This window comes from Tachysurus vachellii, chromosome 18, assembly GCF_030014155.1.
Source record: "Tachysurus vachellii isolate PV-2020 chromosome 18, HZAU_Pvac_v1, whole genome shotgun sequence".
Classification (NCBI taxonomy): Eukaryota; Metazoa; Chordata; class Actinopteri; order Siluriformes; family Bagridae; genus Tachysurus; species Tachysurus vachellii.
This window is the reverse complement of record NC_083477.1, coordinates 13,321,041-13,343,196: the sequence shown is the minus strand read 5'-3', so window position 1 is coordinate 13,343,196 and position 22,156 is coordinate 13,321,041. Positions and strand designations below refer to the sequence as shown.

The 22,156-nt window shown below is 39.0% G+C and overlaps 1 protein-coding gene across 2 annotated transcripts in view; it reads right to left on the bottom strand.

Moving 5' to 3' along the window:
* cyth3b (cytohesin 3b) overlaps positions 1–22,156 on the bottom strand; it is a 41,796-nt gene that overhangs the window by 10,395 nt on the left and 9,245 nt on the right. The window contains exons 1-8 of one of the 2 annotated variants that reach the window (XM_060892427.1): positions 14,601–14,730; positions 11,840–11,922; positions 10,820–10,884; positions 7,249–7,315; positions 6,928–7,046; positions 6,430–6,510; positions 4,820–4,932; positions 2,654–2,802 (exon numbers count right to left, since the gene is read on the bottom strand). In XM_060892427.1, coding sequence (XP_060748410.1) covers positions 2,654–2,802; positions 4,820–4,932; positions 6,430–6,510; positions 6,928–7,046; positions 7,249–7,315; positions 10,820–10,884; positions 11,840–11,922; positions 14,601–14,640 — 717 coding nt within the window. In that variant the 5' untranslated portion in view covers positions 14,641–14,730. Of the gene's footprint in view, positions 1–2,653; positions 2,803–4,819; positions 4,933–6,429; positions 6,511–6,927; positions 7,047–7,248; positions 7,316–10,819; positions 10,885–11,839; positions 11,923–14,600; positions 14,731–22,156 lie in introns of those variants that run through there. The other variant, XM_060892428.1, reaches the window with a different exon arrangement.

Below are 22,156 nucleotides of genomic sequence, written 5' to 3'. Positions count from 1 at the left end.
AGGGACAAGTTAGGTGATACTTTAGCACTGATTCCAAATACAGAAAGCCAGAAAGACATCATTGAAATATTCATCACCCTCCCGTGGCCACTGGTGCATTAATCATGACAGGATTGTGATGCTGGTTCCGACTCACAATCGCACGGAAAGCGGGTTGGAGCAGTCAGCAAGTAAGGAGGATAAGGAGAAGTTTTTGAGTCAAAGTATAAAAGATCATCCAGCCTAAAAACCTCAGGAATCTTCTCAAACACTTTGCCACCTTATAAGGCATGAAAAGCGAAGAATATGTATAATTGTTAATGCTATTAGCATTTGATTTATTTAGCATGTTTATCTGTTATGCCTAATTCTTTACATATTGGGGGAGATACTGCAAAATATCTTTCATGATATCAAAATGTCTTCATGATATAATTTAATATACCATAATCACAGGCTGATTATATACCTAGGAATATGGTATTGTAGTACATGTAGTATTATGTCCTGATTTAGAGGTAATAATGTGTTGCGCTATACTAAGCTTGTTAGAGTTGGACTGAAATGTCACCGGCTTTTGACAAGTCACCCCTGAACATTTACATATTATACTATAAGTTCATTATTACATATATCATGGCATATATAAAGTTTTCAAGAAGGTTTCAACATTCTATACTATATATAATGTAGTCTTTGCTCTCTTTAGGCACAAATGGAACAAAAAAAAAGTATCCTGGAGATTTTATTTTGTGTTATTAAATACTAATAGCATACTTGCCCTTTACTTATACACTCACTATGCACTTTATTAGGAACATCGGTACACCTGCTCATTTATGCAGTCAGCCAATCACGCGGCAGCAGCACAATGCATACAAATCATGCAGGGTTATAAAACCATGACAGGGGAAACATGTCTCTGACACTTTGATAGTGGCATGATTGTTGGAACCAGATAATATTTCAGAATCTGCTGATCTGCTGGCAATTTCACATAGTACAATAAAAACACGTTGTTGTTGAGAGGGATCAGAGAAAATGAGCAGACAGAAAGTCTATAGTAACTCATATAATCACTCTTTACAATGTTAGTGAACAGAAAAGCATCTCAGAGCATTAAAACACATCAAACCTTGAGGTGGATGAAGTACAACAGCAGAAGAGCACATCAGGTTCCACTCCTGTCAGCCAATAACAGGAATCTGAGGCTTTCTTGAGCACAGAATTTCCCAAACTGGACAGCGGAAGACCAGAAAAAAGCCAGGTGTTTTTTTTTTTGTTGTTGTTGTTTTTATCTTTAGCTGTCCGGTTTGGGTGAGTCTATGCCCATGATAGCTTCAGATTAAAGTGGATGGTGAGTTTAAATGATTGTATGCTCTCTGATGCTGTTATTTTACACTATAGTCTACTTCTCTTCGACATAAAGCTCTTTTCTGATCTGCAAGATTAAACACAAGGTTCCCCTCAGGAACTGCTTTCTGGAATACAAAACATTTGGTCTGTCATTTTTCTTCCCATTCCAATTTCTAGCGTATTGATGTTGCAAAAATTGTATTAAAGTACACCAGGTTACAACTAGCTTAAATATAAAAGGTTGATTAATGGTCACAAAATACAAAAAAAGTTTACATACTTTTTAGTAAAAAAAAGTTCATAACAATTTTACATTTTTAATTTATTCCGAAAAAAGAATTTATAACTGAATTATTAGTGTTAAATATAAAAGTTAACGAATAGTTAATGCACAAAAGTTACCTAAGTATACTTAGTAAATTGTAAGTAAACACAGTATACTTATCTCCATGTGTAGTAGTCTTAAGTGAATAAATATCTAGATTATGTTTTTTTTCTTGTTGATTCATGTTTACTGATTTTGAACAGGTTTATGATAGTTAAGGTTGTCCTGCCAGTATGTAATCTGAAACTAAGTGGGGTTTTTTGCTGTTATACAATCCAGACCTCACTATAAACATGATGCCTACACCGAGGTGGCACCGAGTCAATCGTACAGCTTTCTGTGAAGATTTTTTGCTACACTATTGGGAAAAGAGCATCCTAGTATTCGGTGAAGGTGGTTGTTATAGATTTCTGCTGTTATCCAGTCACTCCAGGATTTCACAATTTTGTGATTGCAGAAATGAATGCAAATCAAACAAACTCCCTGATATTTCAGCACAACATGCATGCAGCCAAAGCCCTCTATGATTCACGTGTTAAACTATTGAGTACGGTGGTCATAGAACGTAATAATATTCTACAAGGGTAGTACTTTAAAAGAAGAATCCTGTACTTGCAATTTTGCCAATTGAAGTAGTTTTCTGCAAAAAAAAAATTAAAAATCTCACCAAATCTCTCACCAAAATTCTCACATATTTTTTTGAAAATGATGCCACAAAATCAAGCCTTTTGGCTGCAACTATCATAAAAACAAAATCCTGGAGACAATGCTATCTAGCATTAAGTCATGGCAAAAACCTGAAGATATTTTCCAAAACTCAAGTGAACGCCCTTCCAATGTTGAACCAGATTATAGTTAAACAAGAAATTTGATGATTGAAAACATTTAGAGACTATATATATCTACTGCTGTTCTTCTAGCTAGCTTGAGAAAGGACTCATAAGTAGCATTGTTAGCAGTCACAGAAATGAAGCTTTATATTGATGGCATTACCCTGAGCAGCTCCTCTGGTAGGTCTCCTCCCTCATTGATTCCTCTGTTCATGGAGATGAAGCGCTCAACAGCGGGCTTGTCCCTGACGTTGGGATTGTGAAGGCTGGTGTTCAGCATGATGATAGCAAAGGACAAGACATAACAAGTGTCTGGAAAAATATAGAACGGAATAGCACTTATATATTTATATGAATTTGATTCTTAAGACTTACACAACATCAAAAAAGCATTGATTTAAATGAATAAATCAGCTTCAGCTGTATGGATTCAATCTTCCACCTTCTAGTCCTGTATTTAGATGTCATATACTTACAACAGTCTTCAATTTACCCTCATCACTGTCTAATTTAAATCAAACACACCCTAATTACAGTGTTGTGATAGTGAGCCAATTAAAGAGCAGATCTGAGAAAGGCAATGAAACACAATCCAACAATGAATCTAGCAGCATTGTGAGGAAGTTAACTTTGCTTAATCTCCATTTATTCATTCAGATGCTTTTAGTCAAAGTGACTTTTAAAGGAAATACAAGCAAAGCCATATGTCAAGCAGATGGCTATACAAGTGATAAGATTTTAGTGCTACAGAGTAGAGGTGTAAGTTCTTTTTGTTTCTTTGTTTTTGAGCTGTAAACATTAGGAATTAGTCTTGATGGAAGATGTTGGTCTTCAAAAATTGTATTGAAGATCGTGATGGATTATGCTGTCCAGATTGAGGTTGGAAGTTCAGTCCACCACTAATGCCCCTTTTCCACCAAGGCAGTCTGAGTGCTGGTTCGGAGCCAGAGCCTAATTTAGAACCAGTTCTTTCTTTTTCGACACCCAAAGCACCGGCTCTGAACCAGGAAAAGTGGTTCTTAAGTAGCACCAAAACGTTGCTGGTCTAGACTTAAGAACCGCTTACGTCAGGGGCTGTGGGCGGGGCTACTGTTAGCGCATTTGATAATGTACCTTTAGTATACCAATGTTTAATACACTTTTACTTTACCGCGATATGATACATTATCAGCACACATGATAGTAGGTAGCTACATGCTGTCTAACTTTTTTCTGTGTTAATGTTAAAATAATGTTATGTACTTTCTGGAATGCAACGTTTATACAAATTACATCGAGCTGCACATACACGTTGGATTCGCCGCGTTTGGATGCCAATGTAGGTCTGCAAAGCCATGAGCATTAACAGAAAAGCAACATCCGCCATTGTTTATGCTGTGTTTGTGTTTGCCGCTGCTCTATTGTTGCTGTATAACGTTGTATACAGTGACGTAAGTCTTGGCTCTGTGGTGGCTCTCTAGCCCATGGAAAGGCAACCCGGTTCTTAGAAGGCTCGCCAGTGGAACCAGCTTTGAACCAGCACTAGCTCTGAACCAGCACCTGGTTCTTTCTGGTGGAAAAGGGGCATAAGGGACTGTGACTTTGAAGGTTCTGGTATGGGACCTCATACCTTGCTGAGTCTGTCATTAACTAAACTGAAGTGAGAGTAGATACCTCAAGGAGAGTATTGAGGTAAGGGGCTGCTGTTCCAGGCAAGGTCTATTACATGTGTATTAAGGCATTGAATCTGAATTTTAATGTGGTTGTTAAGTAATACTTTGAAATACACTGATTTGGTTAGGTGTCAGCGATTGTGAGACAATAAAACACCATCTTCAGTTTTAAAAACGATGCTCTATTATGCTCCAAATGGCTGGGGGATCCTTGAGAGCTCTCAATGTGAAGGGTGTAGCTTTTGATGAAAAGCCTTTCAAAATCTAAGTCTGTAAGCAGAGGCAAACACCGATGCACAATAAATTGTGACCTTGCGGTAGTTGAAGGGTCATACCATGAATTTTCCATACAGCTCCCACTTTAATCACATCTCTTTCTATTGATCCGGGGGCATGAGCAAGTGTTTGCCAACAGAGATTGACCAGACACTAATTTAATTTTCACAGATGCTCAGTAAGGTAATTAGAGTCCGGCTCTGCTGATGAACCAGCTGACAAAGAGTGAGTGCCATGGCTCTGTGCTGTGCATTAAAACACGGCTTTTGTTATGCTTGAAATGGAATACAAGGCAACACAAAATCTTTAGTCCCTGTGATCAATAGAGTGATCACAGAGTGAAGGAGAGACTGATGACGTTGCTCTGATTGTTAACACAATAAGGAGAGCACCAGTCTGACCTGTGGATTGGAAGACTCCTGGGTTGCACTGACAGTACCGCGATGCAAAGGCCTCCATCATCCTATCGATCTTCTGCGCCTCGCCCGGCAGTCTGAAGCTCCACAGAAATTGCCTGCACAGAAAGATTGTGTGGGTGGTTCAACCAGACACCCAGGGCACGAGCAACAATATGAGGAGGAGGTTCTAAGAAATAACCCTCAGGTGATGCTCAAAGTTAGAAATACACTAGAGCTGCGATGGAACATGAGCACCACACCAACCCACCATAATGTCTTGATGCCTTCATCTGGTCAAATGTGAATCTGAAACATTTTTTACTGGTCGGAAATCTACAGGCTTTGCTAGACATTTTCCAATGCAAATAAACTCTTCTGAATTATTGGTTCTGTATGTTGATGTTAACATACTTTCTTCTGTAACATTAAGTCAAAATGACATCTTTTTAAAAAGCATTCAAGCTACTCTGAAGCCCTAAACATATCTGACAGATGTTTTGCAAGCTAGCTAAATAAAGAGAACAACACATTCAAAGTACATTGAAAAGTATATGTTCAGCTTCTCTTGTCTTCTGTAGATACCAAGACTTTGTGTAAACGTTTGCTTATCTGGTTTTGCCTTCAGTCCCAGTATTTTTTCCTAGCCTTGTTTATCCTGTTTAGCCGAATCACCTCACTTGTGCCTGCCCCTTTGATTCTGATTTCTCTTATGTTTTGGACTGTCTGCTATGGTTTATTAAAAAAAAATCTGCAGTTGCCTTTGCCTTTGTTTGTGTCAAGCAACATTCCAGCTCTGAGAGCCCTAAAGTTGATTAAAAACTTCCAAAAAAGCTATCGATTTTGTACGAATTTCTGCAAAATGAATGAATTACAACTATTTATTTCTCAACAAAACGAAAGAGAACAGTGTGCTAGAATGTGCACAGCCAAAAGACACAAACAAAATATGTTTATTGCTAACAAGCTGCTACTGTAGAGCTAGACATAGGGCTAGGGAGCATTTAACTGGACAATCAATAGAAATGACTCACAAATTTCTATCACTACAGATCATTTTCTATAAAGTGACATACTATAAAATTTAAAATAAGAATCTCTACATTACATTTTTTTCCCCAGATATATAGCATTGTACAAGTGCCCATAAGGAACTGGTGCAAAAAAATCTCTGTAATTGTGATTGCAATTCTGGTTATTAGAAAAAGTGAGAAAGGTTGCATTTAAAGATAGAAATTAATTCCACTGGAAGACTTAATTCACTGCATTTATAGTTTAATCTATCAGTGGAAAAACAAATATTCCATAATACATATTTCATATTGTAAAGAACTCTAAGTTTTCAAAGGAAAATGAGTTTTCTCTAACCGATTATCAGTTTTATTCACACCAGTCCCTTGCATTAAAAGTCACTCACAACATTAAAATATGAGTCTCGTCATCTCTGATCACTGGCTCTTAAACTGAAGGAACAGTTTTGTTAACTAACTGTCTTGTTATCAGTTTATGCTTATGACATCACAGGGACATTTTAAAACCTTGAAAGACCCCTCAGACGATGCTCAATTTTATAAGTGAACTGGAGCTGACATGTGGCATGCGCAGAACCAACCCACCTTAACGCCTGGACGAGGTTGAGGTCTGCGAATTCATGGAGCTCAACGAAAGCCTGAAGCACTTTAATGTTGAAGTCATCCCTGTAAAAACAAAAAACTCTCAAAATAAAGACAGAACAGCATGACTGCCAAGATCCCACCGATGGTGCTTCTGAACAGTTATAGTTATAGTTTTAGAGATCAGAGAATTTACAATGGCTCAGAGCCAAACCACTGCACAGGATAATATTCAGACTTTTTGTCCGTCTAAGTTATGCAGCTTTGAATGCTGGTTGTTTTGACAGGCATGTCCCTAGAGGTGTCCCATTTACTCTTGAGAGATAAGAAACACATGTGGCCCCAGCCGTTTTTTGTTGTTTTTTTTCTGCCGCACAGTTTTGTGGCTGTTCCACACAATAAACCCGGACCGTCAATTTCCGGAGGATTTAAGCCGTGCTCAGAAGCACCACTCACCCAACTTTACCAGAAGGGACAGACAAAAATGAAACATGGTCTTACCGTTCCCCCAAGTAATCCCCGATGACTGTTTTGTTTAGACCCTCCCCTTTGTACAGGAACTGGGCTATATCTTCAGGGGTGTGCTGCAGGAGATCATTCTCCAAGAGAAACTGGATCCCCTAAAAGTTAAACATGCATGTTATGTACCAAACCTCTCCAAACCTACACTGCTTTATTAACTGCAGATAATCCTGGATCTGTTACTGTGACTAATATTTCTGTGACCCACTAAAATCAGATTAGTCAAATGCTTTAAAAACAGAAAATCAGGTCAATTTTAATACGTACAGGAAGATTTAGTGTTCATTTATTAAGACTTGCCTTTTTGGGATCCATGTTGAATTTCTTCCTTCCCATAGCAATCTGTTTGTTTCTCTGTGTGGTTTTGCTGTAATTTGCGGAACGAGAACAAAACAACAGCAAAGCAATTATTCACGTGTTAGTGCTTTCCTTAAGTGAATATGACATAAGACGACATATATGCAAGAAATTCGAGAGGGCTTCATGATCATTTTTGGGCCTAGATGACTACAGGAAATGAAAAATTAAAGATAGCAGAGGTTCACAAAATGCAGTTCTACACAATGCTGATGAATGTTTGAATTCTACGCAAAGTGTTTTGCGTAATTTGGCTTTTGATGTGTAAAACTAAGTAATGAGCTCCAGTAGACTTATTTTATTAAGATATGTAAAAAGGGCACACTGCTTTGATGATAAACAAGAACAACATAAAACCTGATCTGCCTTAAATTCGATTGCCTGTCACATAGAGTATAAGAATAAGCCAAAAACCTTAAATATTTGTGGAATATTTAGAAACTATTCAGAGTCACATTATTCTTGTGTTATAACCCAAATTAACACCTCACAAAGCTTAAGTGAATGATAAACCTGTAGGTTGCAGTCTACTGGAAAAGGAGGAATGTGATGAGTTTATTTTCAACTGTTTATACAAACAGTAAAATAAAAATGTAGTTTCAGATCTCTGAAGGTCTTGAGTTCTATGCACTCCCGACCCGCTTTAACAGAAGCACCTGCTCATCTAATCAGCCAATCACGTGGCAGTAGATTAATGCATAAAAGGTCAAGAGCTTCAGTTAATATTCACATTAAATGTGAATTCAGTGAACTTTCGAATACTTTCAGAAAGCAAGGAAGGAATAAGTGTTCTATGGTCTATAATGTCTATAATGAACTCAGAAATTACGTTGTAATATATAGTAAGTTCCTCAGGTTTCGCAATTCTATTCAAATACAAACTGTTGTAGAAAAGACATTATTTACATTTACATTATTTACTGTCCAGAATCACCCAAATGAGACTGGTTCTTCTCAAGGTTTCTTCCTCATGTCATCTCATGGCGTTTTTCCTTGCCAACGTCACCTCAGGCTTGTTCATTAGTGATAGATGTTAAAGATAAATAGTAACTCATTTTTTTTTTATGTTTTTTATCTTAGTTTCTATACTTCTGTGAAGCTGTTTTGAGACAATGTGAATTGTTAAAAGAACTATGCAAATAAACTGAATTAAGTTGGATATAATTCAATTCAGTTTATTTGCATAGTCCTTGGAGTATTGCTGATCTCCTATGATTTTCAAATATCCTGTGTGTGGAGGGTCTGCAAGCTATCGTGGTCATACACTCACCCAAAATGGATAAACAAAGATTAAAATAGAGCAGGTGATTTTTTTTTTTATTTATTTAAATCTTCAGCTGTCCAGTTTGGGTGAGTCTGTGTTCATGATAGTCTCAGATTTTTTATATGATTCCTGATGTGCTCTTCTGCTGTTATAGATCATTCACCCCAAGGTTCGATGTTTAGTGCATGCTCTGATACTTTTCTGCTCACTACATTTGTAAAGGATGATTATTTGAGTAGCTATAGACTTTCTGTCAGCTCAAACGTGTCTGGCCATTTTCTTCTGATCTCTTTTTGGTATTTTCACAATTTTGTGTGTATATATTTGTAGTTATGGAGATCACACATTTTGGTTTGTTGTGAACACTAACTGGAGCTCTTGACCTGTGTCTGCATGGTTTTATAAATTCTGCTGCTGCCACATGATTGAATGATGGGGTAATCGCATAAATAAGCAGGTGCCCAGGTGTTCCCGTATAAATGGGGGCTGTAGGTGTATTAAAACATTAAATAACAGACGTATTGTATTTTAAAATCCGGTTACAGCCAAAACTGAAAACACAGTAAACTTCATTTAAAGATTACATTCCAACTGTACTGAGACACCTTTCCACTACTATGTTTAAAATATAAAGGGTTAAAAAAAACATTACTACTACATTTTAATGTGAAATGTGTTGTCACATTGATTATCAGCTCCATCCACATCAGTCTGTCTCATCACCTGAAGTAAAAGACACTTTAAACATTTAAACACAAGCCTCAGCTTCATCTCTTCATACTCTAATGAACATTGTTCATCACTGGTGATTATTTCTATCATGTTGGCTAAATCTGGCTAGATTTAGTCTCCTGTTTGCTTCGAACATCCTCTTCTCTTCTGGAAAGGCTTTCCACTGGATTTTAGAGCGAGGCTGTGGGGATTTAAGCCACAGGAGCTTTAAGAAGGTCAGGTAATGATGGTGGGTGAGGAGGTTTAGAGCACAGTCAGGATTCCTATTCTTCCTAAAAGTGTTCAGTGGTGTTAGGTTCAGTGCTCTGTTCAGGACACACAAGTTCTTCCACACCAACCTTATAAATCTCAGATCTCTATGAACTCTTACATTCTATTGGCAGATTATTTTATTCCTTGTATAGGAGCCTGTGAGTGTATAGCTCTTGAAACTAACAGTTTTAATGACATTAAATAAGACATGTAGTTCTATTGGCAGATTATTTTGCTAATGTGAAGCGTACGTTTTTTTTTAGAAAGAATCAAAAAACAATGAAATACGTCTAGAACCTATATATGTCTTAGTAATAATCTTCGAATTGGTTTATTGTAATCTTATAATAAGAAACAGTAGTCACATTTGACACTAAACGTAAAAATAAAAACCTTTTCAATTGTTTATAGCAAAAAAATAAATATATGTACATTTTCTTTCTTAAAGTATAAGCAAGGGGGCACGGTGACTTAGTGGTTAGCACGTTCGCCTCACACCTCCAGGGTCGGGGTTCGATTCCCGCCTCCACCTTGTGTGTGTGGAGTTTGCATGTTCTCCCCGTGCCTCGGGGGTTTCCTCCGGGTACTCCGGTTTCCTCCCCCGGTCCAAAGACATGCATGGTAGGTTGATTGGCATCTCTGGAAAATTGTCCCTAGTGTGTGAGTGAATGAGTGTGTGTGTGTGCCCTGCGATGGGTTGGCACTCCGTCCAGGGTGTATCCTGCCTTGATGCCCGATGACGCCTGAGATAGGCACAGGCTCCCCGTGACCCGAGGTAGTTCGGATAAGCGGTAGAAGATGAATGAATGAATGAAAGTATAAGCATATGTCACAGTATACTACTGGCCTACTGGTTTATAAGATTTCTGCCACCGAAATATCCAACAATCCAAGGTGTTTCCAGACACATTTGAGAGGCAACACAATGTACTGTAACAGCCAAGCTTTCATCTCTTTTAATTTGACCACAGATTGTATGGATGCTGTTGCAGCTGCCCTCGTGCCACACAATGATGTATTGCATTGGACAGATGACGGTGTATGAATGGATTGGGTTTACTGAACATGTTCGTGAGGACAGATTGCGGCACGTGACACTGCTGAACAAATAAAGGCGATTAGCACAGTAAGCAGCTGCATAGCTGAGTGCGTTAATGTGTGCTTAACAGTATAGTGTTGTTTAAGGTGAAATGTTTAACTGTCAGTGTTTTCTATGTGCCACATATTCGTGTTTGCTCATATGCAGAAAAAGATCCTGAAACTCACCTCTCTCCCACACAGGTGAGCTGCTCGATTTCTGTCATCACTTCTGCAATCTCAAACTTCAACCTCTGCCAAAGTGTTCAGAGAATTAGCCTTCTGTGTGCAAAAGTCTCGCAAATGATTACACTGTATTCGTTTCTTATAGCTTGTACAGGAATGAGCGACATAATCAAGTCATTTGCTGCAAATTCTGTCCTCATTCTTAAGAAGCTTAAAAAGAGGACATGTCTCCATACATAGCTCTTAAGGACATGCTCTTTTAGGAAAATAATCAGTAATCAGTGTTGACATGTTTTATTCCTTTTACACTGCGGCTAAATGATAATCTAACAATTATGATTTGTAATTTATTAAATAACGACACTGCTTACCTTTACTAATCATTTATAGTTATGCTAAATGTAGCTGAACATCCATGAAACAAGTTGACCCTGTTATCACTTATGTTATAGCAGCTATAAACAGTTATGTTATTGTGAAACCTGGATGCACGATCCTCTGTCCTGAAGATTTTCTCATGGAGGAAAATGTACTGTTACAAATCACAGACTATGGAAACTCCTTCCATCAGCTCTAAACAAACGGCTCCTTACAGAAAGCTTTATCACCTCAGTGATAGATTGTTTTTTAAAGTATTTTAAGACATTTTTTATTAGCCATGCACATCACTGTCAACGTATGATAACGAAATGAATAAAAGATATATATTATAATAATATAATAAAAGAAATGATAACGTATTAGAATGAGTTCATAAACATAAACCTGTCATTTCACATACAAGATCTTCTGACCAATCAGATTTGAGAATTTACACATGGGATAAGCAATAGTAAAATGCAAAACGATAAAAGACAATTTGTTGTTAACCTACAATGAGTAAGGGACGATATTATGCAAAGAAGTCATGAACTATGCAAAAGTGATGCAGGAAAATGAGATCGAAATAGCAATCTAAAATATCTACAGACATAGAATACATATAGATACATATACTATACATATAGTTTCAAAGATTCTTACCTCGATGTCATCCAGTAGTTCTTTTTTCCTGCGCCGTATGTTTGTCAGCTCGTCCCTTTCATCCATGGACAGATCTTCAGGTACTACAAAAGAGATTGTGGGTAAAGTTATGAAGGTAAAAAGAATGTCTGAGGATTTACTTTCTACAGGATAGAAATATCCAAACATTTTGGCTTTTAAAAGCAGGATTTTGACTAAAAACAAGAAGCATTAGACGAATTTAGTTCCAACTGAGTCGCTTATTAATGGATTAATTCACATTTACTTTACCAGCCAGGACCTTCATATGCCACTCTCTCAGTGAAAATCTTTAAGGTATAAGAATATAATATTAGATGTATTATATATATATGTATATATTTCATATAAGGCCATTTAGATCTGAGGCACAGAAACACAGCTTTCAAATTCTTTTCATAGCACAGGAATTTACACATGCATCTATTACGCTTCGCAACTATGAAAAGTGTAATAGTAGAAGCGGAGCTGTGAACAGTAGCCCCTTTGCATCCTTAAGATGTTTTGCATCCTTAAGATGCGACCCAAGATGAGTCACATGAACGGAAAGGAAGTAGGTCACTTTTGCATTTGGTCCATAATACTCACTCCTCCACTCTCTAATGCTAACTGTATCCACTGATTCTGGAAACAAAACCCTTAGCTGACTCATTTCGCTAAGCTGCTTTGCAACTCATCATCCAACAAATCCCAATCATCTTTCATCAATAGTACATGCTCTATATTTAGCTACAAAGACTCGAACCATTAGTTTCAAGATGGTGAGAATTCAGAGCGCCCGCAGTGATGGATGTGCTGCCAAGCTCTGAAGACATGAACATCACTATGACTCAAGCGTGTGTGAGGCCATCGAAGACAGTGTGTTATGGTTTCAGAGCAAAACAATGTCTTTGTGGTGAGTAAAGACCAAAGGACACAGACAGGCACATAAGCTGCAATTGTCACTATCAGTCTGTGCAATGCCCCAAACCTCCTACACTGCTGTAAAGAATTCACTCACTAAATAAAAGGCTTGAATGTCTCTGATTGCTCGGTCGCAGAGCTCAATAACAGGCACCCGCTGTTAGTTTGAAAGGACACACTGGTGTTCAAAGCGCAGGGATAATTTAACATTGTTGGATTTCATGCTCTGATAGAGGGACACTGGCAGGAGGAAAGATTGTCGCTGTGATCAGGGATGGACAAAAGATAAATTCATCAGCTTGCTAGGAAATGGCAGCTCAGTAGTTAAGATGTTGGACTACTAATCAGAAGGTTGTAAATTCAATCCTAGAACCACCAAGCTGTTATTGCTGGGCCCTTCAGCATGGCCCTTAAAACCCTTTTGACCAGCTACACAGTCGTTCCATTATGCCGGTGGAATGGAAATCGACTTATCAGATGTTTTTAATCAGTAAAAATTAAAGAATTATTTTCTGGGTTATTTTAAGGATGTTTGACAAATGCAATAAACATAGATCTGACAATACACTTGTTTTAGTTTAACTGACTAAACTACAATGTGATAGCTAACATAATTTAATAAAGTACGCTGAGTTAGTTAAGTGCATTAACACAGAATAAGGAAACAAACAAGCATCAGCAAAATATCAGTAAGTTTCGTTTATGAGATGTAATGTTGTGTCCTTACATCACACATATCAGAGATTATTCGAATCTGGTTAGCGTCTTTCTTTTCTCTCGATAAGTCACCTTGTGGTGACTGTGTGTACTGTAGTAAGTTGGAGATTTGTTTATGCTGGATTTTGTTTTGCTTGATTTTTGTCACTATTTCAATATAACTGTGCGTTCCTTATTCTGAGAAGCCTGTACATCATTTTTGTGCTCCCGACTTGTAAAAATCGTTCAACCGTCATCTCGTTGAGGCAGAGTGCATTAGTGGAGAAAGACAGACAGGCATCAATATGCAGCTGAGTCTCCATATGCGTCAGAGAGTCAATGAACTGTCAATGAATGAGAAGTGCTTTGTGTGGCCCAGTGTGTCAGTATGTGCACAGTAGCACATCCAACAGGCTCCATAACATCAACTGCACACTATATGGATTCATTACATGCAAAACATCATGCAAATCCTCAGTCTGGCTTGTTTCTATAAAAACACTAAAGGAAGACAATTCACACAGTCTTGGTTTCTTCTGAAAAATGTAAAGCCTGCTCTTTTTAAACCTGAGCCATGCTGCTACTAATCTAAGTAGCTCCTTTAACCAAGTCTTGTGACTGCTAATGCTTCTTAAAGCATGCATAAAGCAGTAAGAGCTACAGATGCAGAAATCCTGTACTAATACTTCATTTTTAAGCGGTGGAATACTTTAGCCATTGCTACTGGTGGCAAAAGAAGCCACGGCAAAGTCTGCTAAGCACTAACAAAGGATTCATTCAGTGTACTGTCTGCAGTAACTTCAGCTTGAACACCATTTAGTAATCAACTAAGTGCATACCTACCGTCTGGTTACTGTACGGCTACAATCAATAGAAGAAAAAAACAAAACAAAAACACATGGTCATATGTGACCAATCGTTCCAGAGATGTGACTAAAGACAGGGATAGGCGAGGCATCCTGATGTTCTCCAGAACAGCCTGGAAACAATAAAGCGTACGACGATTGTGTATTGCTCTCACTCTGTAACAATGGCAACCCAAACAAACGGCGGCAAGCTTCATAGCCGTTGAACAAACTCAAACCTCCTTACACAACGAACCATATTAGCTTTAAAGTAGGAAGAAATAAACTACATACATTACCTTGCCTCCCGAGCCACATCTCACTTTCTTCACACCTCATGGTAGACACTTATTTTAACACTAGTTTTCTTGTACAAATTGGAGCATTTGCAGCTGTTTTCCCCCCACTACAAACTTACTGACAACCTGCCTGCCTTTACTCAGAGGCTCTGAGGCTCGGACGGCATCGTTTGCATACCAACAGCAAGCAGGCTTTCAGGTTAAACCGGTCTATCTATCTGCTTCCTTGAAGAAACGTGGCCTACAGTCAAATCCGCCTCGTGATGGAAGAAATGCCAAAACACACAGGGGACAAAAAAGCTCACTCAGAATTTAGTCTTGATGGGCCACATAACTACTTATTTTAGTTACACTACACTACACACAAGGTGGAACTGCAGACTCTGCATCTCTAGGAGCTCTATTCTTTCAGGCTCAGTTGCTGTTACTGGACATGGGCCACTGATTTACTTATAATCTGTACTTTCATAAAGGTGTACTTTCTTAAAAGCATAAAGGTTACCAGTGAAATTAACACTTTTTTTTTAAAAAAAAAAAAGAAAAGAAAAAACAAGTACTTTTCTTAACATAAAATTACATTTCCCAAAGACAGTTTTCATTTAGAATTTTAGGAGCAGCAATGAGAAGCTTTTTGGGAAATTCAAGAAAATCACCATCATAATGCTGGTTGAAAAAATGCCAAAATTGTGAACTGTCGATCCCCAGCCAGACCACTGGTGGGTAGGCTGGCAGGTTTCCTTTTGTGCACGTGTTTATTGTTTCTATGTGAGCTGTGCCACGCCCTTACCTTGTTTCTGTCTTGTCACCTGTATCTTGTTAGTTTGAGATTAAGTGTATTATAAATGTTTGTCCAGGTCTTGAGGTGGGAGTGAGTCAATGTTTGTATGCTATGTGTGCTATGTGTGCTTCATGTTTGAGGTGTAAAACAACGTAACGACAAGGAAGACCATCCCTCCCCCAACGATCAGGTACTCTGTCTATCCGTGGCGGACGTGAGGAGAACTCTATTCAGAGTTAACGCACGGAAGGCTGCTGGTCCAGACAACATTCCTATCAGGGTGCTCAGGGAATGTGCAGAACAGCTAGCGGATGTCACTGACATTTTTAACATTTCCCTGAGCAGCACTGTTGTTCCTACGTGTCTCAAGACAACCATTGCCCCCGTCCCAAAGAAGTCTACAGTGTCCTGCCTCAATGACTATCACCCTGTTGCAATCACTCCCATCTTTATGAAGTGCTTTGAGAAACTCATCATAAGGCACATCAAGACCCTGTTACCACCCTCACTGGACCCCCTACAGTTCGCGTATCTTCCAAACCGCGCCACGGACAATGCCATTGCCACGGCTCTTCATTTAGCCCTCACCCACCCACTGGACAATAAAGACAAGTACGTACGAATGCTGTTCATAGACTTTAGTTCAGCAATCAATGCAATCATCCCTCAGCACCTGATTGGGAAGCTGAGCCTGCTGGGACTGAACACCTCCCTCTGCAACTGGATCCTGGACTTCCTGACAGGGAGACCTCAGTCATTCCAGATCGGGAACATCATCTCCAGCACCACCACACTGAGCACTGAGGGCTCATGACTGTGCAGCAATGCACAGATCAAACCATATCATCAAGTTCGCCGATGCTGGTCTCATCAGCAAGAACGACAAGTCAGCATACAGAGAGGAGGTGCAACAGCTAACTGCCTGGTGTAGAGCCACCAACCTGTCTCTGAATGTTGATAAAACCAAAGAGATGGCTGTTGACTTCCGGAGAGCACAGAGCGACCACTCTCCGCTGAACACCAACGAGAACTTCACCTAGTCACTCAACACCAGCTCCAACACCAAGAAAGCCCAGCAGTGTCTCTACTTCTTACGAAGGCTGAGAAAGGCACATCTCCCTCCCCCCATTCTGACTACTTTTTACAGAGGGACCATTGAGAGCATTCTGAGCAGCTGCATCACTAACTGCACCATCTCGGATCGCAAGACCCTGCAGCGGATAGTGAGGACAGCTAAGATAATCATTGGAGTCTCTCTTCCCTCTATCATGGACATTTACACCACACACTGCATCCGCAAAGCCAACAGCGTTGTGGATAACCCCACACACCCCTCACACACACTTCTTATCCTCCTTCCTTATTGCCATCTGGGAAAAGCATTTGGGCCCTCACGACCAGTCTGTGTAACAGTTTCTTTCCACAAGCCATCAGACTCCTTAATAACTTAATAACTGAACTGTACTGAGCACAATACACACACGCACACACTCAACTGTATGGTCTGCACTGACCTACACAAAATACAAAATATTCCAATATACATCCATCAAACTGTTTACATGCTGTTTTTTACATGCTGTTTTTACATGACTGTGCTGTCTCACAGTCGTTTGCTGATATCTCAGGTAACTGCTGCTATAATACTGTGTTCATTCGAGTATTTCTGCACAGGCAATATTGTTGAACATACAGTATTTACACTGGTCGGCACTGTTTCTGTTTATTGTCTTTTGTGTATAGTCTTTTGTGTATTGTCTCGTATTTTTTTATTTGCACTGTCTTTTGTCCTGCACTGTCTTGTCTGTCTTGTTTGTCTTGTCTTGCACTGTTTGCACCAGGTTGCACAGATGCACTTTATGTGTCTAAGACTAACTTACTAAGTCCTTTGCTCTGTCTTTGTTTTATGTAGCACCATGATCCTGGAGAAACGTTGTCTCATTTCACTGTGTACTGAAACAGCTATATATGGTTTAAATGACAATAAAAGCGTCTTGACTTGACTTGATGTCCATGTTGCCAGCATTCTTACAGTATGTTAGTCATGGTGTTTTGTATGTTATATTTCATGTGGTTAGTCTATGTTTTTGTATAATAAAAGTACCAAGCGCACTGGAACCTCACATTTGGATCTGGTCTCTCTTTTCCACAAGTGGACGAGCCGTGGTCGGAGATCTGGGAGTGATCCGGGAACCCCCGAGCACGTTACAGTACAACACAGACAGCTTTTGACTGCAATTAATGCAAACAGTTTTGCACTCAAGTCTCCATCACTGAAAAGTTAATTACTTTGACAAGATAGGCTTCATGTTAAAGTTATAGAAGGGAAATGATCCGGTGTCACCCAGATGAGGATGGGTTGCCTTTTGAGTCTGGTTCTTCTCAAGGGAATGTCGTCTCAGGGACCTATTCCTTGTCACTGTCGCCTCTGGCTTGCTCATTAGGGATAAACTGATAACATTTCTAAATTTAAATTTCATGTCCTGAATTTCTAGATTTTTATTTATTTCTGTAAAGCTGCTTTGTGACAATGTGCTTTGTTAATAATGCCGCACAACTAAAATTCAACCAAAATTATTTCACACTTTTCTTTGCCACAGCATATTTTTCTATCTTATATTTTATAAGAACGTATTAAACCCTACAAAAGCATGTGTGTCCTTCTGACCATTATTTACCTCATGAAGAGCCAGGAGATCCCATGGACACAACATGTCACTGACTGAGAAAGAAAAGTGCACAGCTCATTAGTCTGTAGAAGTCATTTAGAATTGAAAAAAGAAAGATATTTGGTCCAAAAAAAAATCTGAAAGATTCTGTTGTTCAAATGTCAATAAGGGTCACTGAATAGGAAGCCGTGTCATTCAAAGAGAATTCGTTTTTCAAGAAAGGTTACCTGTTACGGTTTCTAATGACTGATTCAGTCACACTTCCACCCCTCAGTAGGCATCAAGTCCATTGAATGTCTGCGCACAATTTAGTAAAAAAAAATATTACAAACAAAAGCTTCCTCTGTGTATCCCAGAAAAAACACATCCAAACCAGCTGAGCACTGGTTCATTTACAAATCCCACAGATCTACGTAATTTTGTGAACAGTGCTTACTTGTATTTCTTTAATTAGTACCTGACAGAGGTTAGATTGCTTTTCTCCTATTTTTCTGCCCCTGCCTTATTTCCTCCTTCAATGCTAATGCAGTATCTAGCCTTTCTCACTGGCTGCCACATGTTCTCCACTACATCTACAGATGCTTCCTAAAAATACACCTCAGGGCCATTTAAATCCAATCACGCCAGCTGAATCATAACACATTCTCCCAAACGCCTTCACATCAGGACAAACACACATCTCCAGCTTGCTAAGGGAACAGCTCCGTGCGACTGGAAACTTTGAACCGATTATTAACCAGACAGAACATTTCTCCATAAAGTTTCTGCCAACGTCTGGATCTAATTGAAGAGCTAAAGCACGCTGGATCTCTGGAAGCCATGAGCTCTGTTATTACCAGCTCGTTTTACAAGCAGCTTTCAAAAGAACTGCTTTACCCGGTGACTCCTGCTTGCAGGGGGTCACGTGTCTTTTATCGAAGATGTCCTGTCTCTGATCTCTGAGAATCTCACTGTCCCTCAGATGACTTACTCAGGAAATGAGTTTAGTGTCTGATTCCAGACGAGTGATAGAGGCCAACAAGCCTGTTTATATTGGCTCTGGCTCTCCAGACGCCACAGCTGTAAACGAACAACGAGAGTTGGGGGATGGTCGTTCCAAGTCTACACTTTTTGTAGATGTGAGAGGGAGACAGCTTTGTTATGACTGAAATATGGTTGAGTATCCATTCACAACGGCTCTGACTGGTTTTGTAAGAAGATTTTTTTAATATCCTTGAATCTTTAAGGGCTTTTCCACACTTGGCTCATATACTTGAGTCCACACCCAGGACAAATTTATACTTGTATGGGGGAGGGGCTCATAATCACACAGCACTTACAATCAATTGTTCAATTCTACTTGGCACTTGGCTTATCTGTTTGCATCCAATTTCCCATCATTTCAACACTCAGATGATGAAAAACAGGGATTTTGTATGCACGACATGTCATTGGGCAGAAATTCTACAAAGCATCAAATCCTTGAGAGAATTCCAAGTATTTAAGAATTTCAGCCATGGAGGATTGCACAAGACATGCATTTTTTGCTTTTACTATGCTTCCACCTCAGAGGTGAGCTAATTACAATGCTCCGGTCAAATCCTGAAAATCAGGTTTTATATATCAATAACATTCATACTAGCTTTTCCCCAGCATACGGAAAGTAAATACAGTACGTGACAAGATGAACTCTGCATCCTGCGCTGACTACGAATAGCTTCCACACCTAATGTGGACCGCTAAAGCAAACCCAAGCCACCGTTTTCAAACCCGGCCAGAGATTGGTTTTCTGGACTATTTCGAAGCTAGAAAACATCATTGTCATTTCACCAATCATGTTAAAGTGTGAAATTACTCGAAATGGTTTTCATTCTAAGCTGTAAAACAGTCAATGCTATTACAAATCAAGCTGTAAGGACTGACACTTTGAAGCAAACCTGCCAGTGTTTTTCAAATATTTCTTCCCAGGTCAGTCTTAATTACTGCTACAATACATCACACCTGGAACTTCTGGGAACAATCGTGTTCACCTCAATACCAGGAAGAAGTGACACATTTATCCCCGGGTTACACTAAAGGTAATTGCGTCAGGACTTATCCTCCAACACAGGTTGTGTGATGGTTTTTTTAGACTTCATCACAATGCAACTACTAATTTGATTATTTCATATTATAGCCCTAAGAAATATCTCTACCGTAGCTGAGAACTTATTTGGATAGTCGCTGACTGTGGTTTAATGAACAATGATTATATCTTTCTGATACATAGGTAAAAAGTTGTTAGGACTACATAAATAAAGCTGAGAAGTACAGATTGTCTGGCATACAGTACATTATGAAATTTGAGCAGACTGTTATGGTTTCTTTCGCTGATATTCAGGATAGAACAGCTGTGTGATATGAAAGACACAGGTCTGTATAATGCACTAATGCTTTAGAGGACTGGATTATGAAGCGGAATCAAATTCATCTGAGACAGATACCCAGTGTAGCCAATCCAGGTAGAGGTGCCACTCTGAAAAATAACACATACTAGATGCTGTTGCGTTTAAAGCTGCATTAGTTTCTATTAAAAACACACACAATATCTTTATACACACACACACACAATGTCTCCACATGTTTTACGTAATGAAATAAAGACCATTCATTCTTCATTGTTGATCCAGAAAAGTGCATGGTTTATGTCATGGATGCATCAACTGACACCGTTCAGAATTGCTCAGAAAAACAGAGCAGCTGCAATACACTCAAACGGACATGTGACGTGATGCGATGTGACATACATGAAGATTGCCGTTAAAACTGTGTACAAACCTAGCATGCCCTCACTCCTGCTAGGCCTGTTGGGAAACACCATGACCCACATACTGCCTTCAAACCATATCAGTTTTATGAAATCTCTCTCAGTGACAGTGATGCACAATACTGAAATCATCAGATTTCAGTAGTGACTTATCTGTAGATATTTGAGAACAATATTTCCTTTGCTGCTTGGTCGTCCTGGCAACAAATCATGAACCAGGTATATGAGTAACATATTTTTGAGTTGGGGAAACCTGCTAATGTAAAAAGGAAACTAGAAATAGCTGTCATTTAGTACATAATTAAGCACACAAACAAAAAAGGGAAGATTGAGGTCTTCAATGAAGCATGGAACACAATGAAGCATGGAAAAATCAATCCAGTGAAATGTTCGATATATGGGAGATTCACCAACTTCAGTGTGAGAGATTTAGGTACTTCTACATGTAATCCATTTCAGGAAAAGTATTTCAGCAGTTAGTAATCCTAAACTCTCTTATGCTACACACATGCACACACCCACACACTGTGCAATTAACATCCTCTCAGGAAGAACATCACATATACACAGCTGGACTGAGGTCTCCATCCCTAACCCATTCCTACAGAGAACATGATTGTTGTATCAGGTCAAATTCTTACTCACATACACATACCAAAGTGCACATACATACACATCTGGCTGTTCATACAGTACTGCCAAATACGGGGTACAGACTTGAGCACGAAACAAGATGCACGTGTCCATAAATGCAGAATCACTCACACAGGTAAAAGCTTGCAATATGCATGTGTCTGTGTAACTGTGCTTATCTTAGAATGAATCTTTGATGGATGATGAGTTACTGTATGAGGGTGCATTATATAAAGTAAGAACATTGAATTTGCCAAAAAAAAAAGCAGCTGGCATTTCTAGTACCAAATGTACACAGTTGAAGAATTTTTAATGATTTGAGTAGGTATAAGCCTCTGTAGACCTACTGTATATCTCTACGGAAGCTCATACCTAGTCACATAAACCATTAGACCATTTATTAACGATAATCATTAGGTGAACTTTAACATTAAAACTACAGTACTTAAAGGTGATGATAATATATAATATATTGTCTTGTTTTTACTGGCACCTGTCAATAGGTGTGATATTTTAGGCAGCAAGTGAACAGTCATTTCCTCAAGTTGGTGTTATAAAAAGAGAAAAATAGGCAAGTGTAAGACGATCGCATCAGATCATCTCCAAAACAGCAGGTCTTGTGGTGTGTTCTTAGTATGCAGTGGTTAGTACAACAGGTGAACCAGTAACAGGGTCATGAGCACCCACGTTC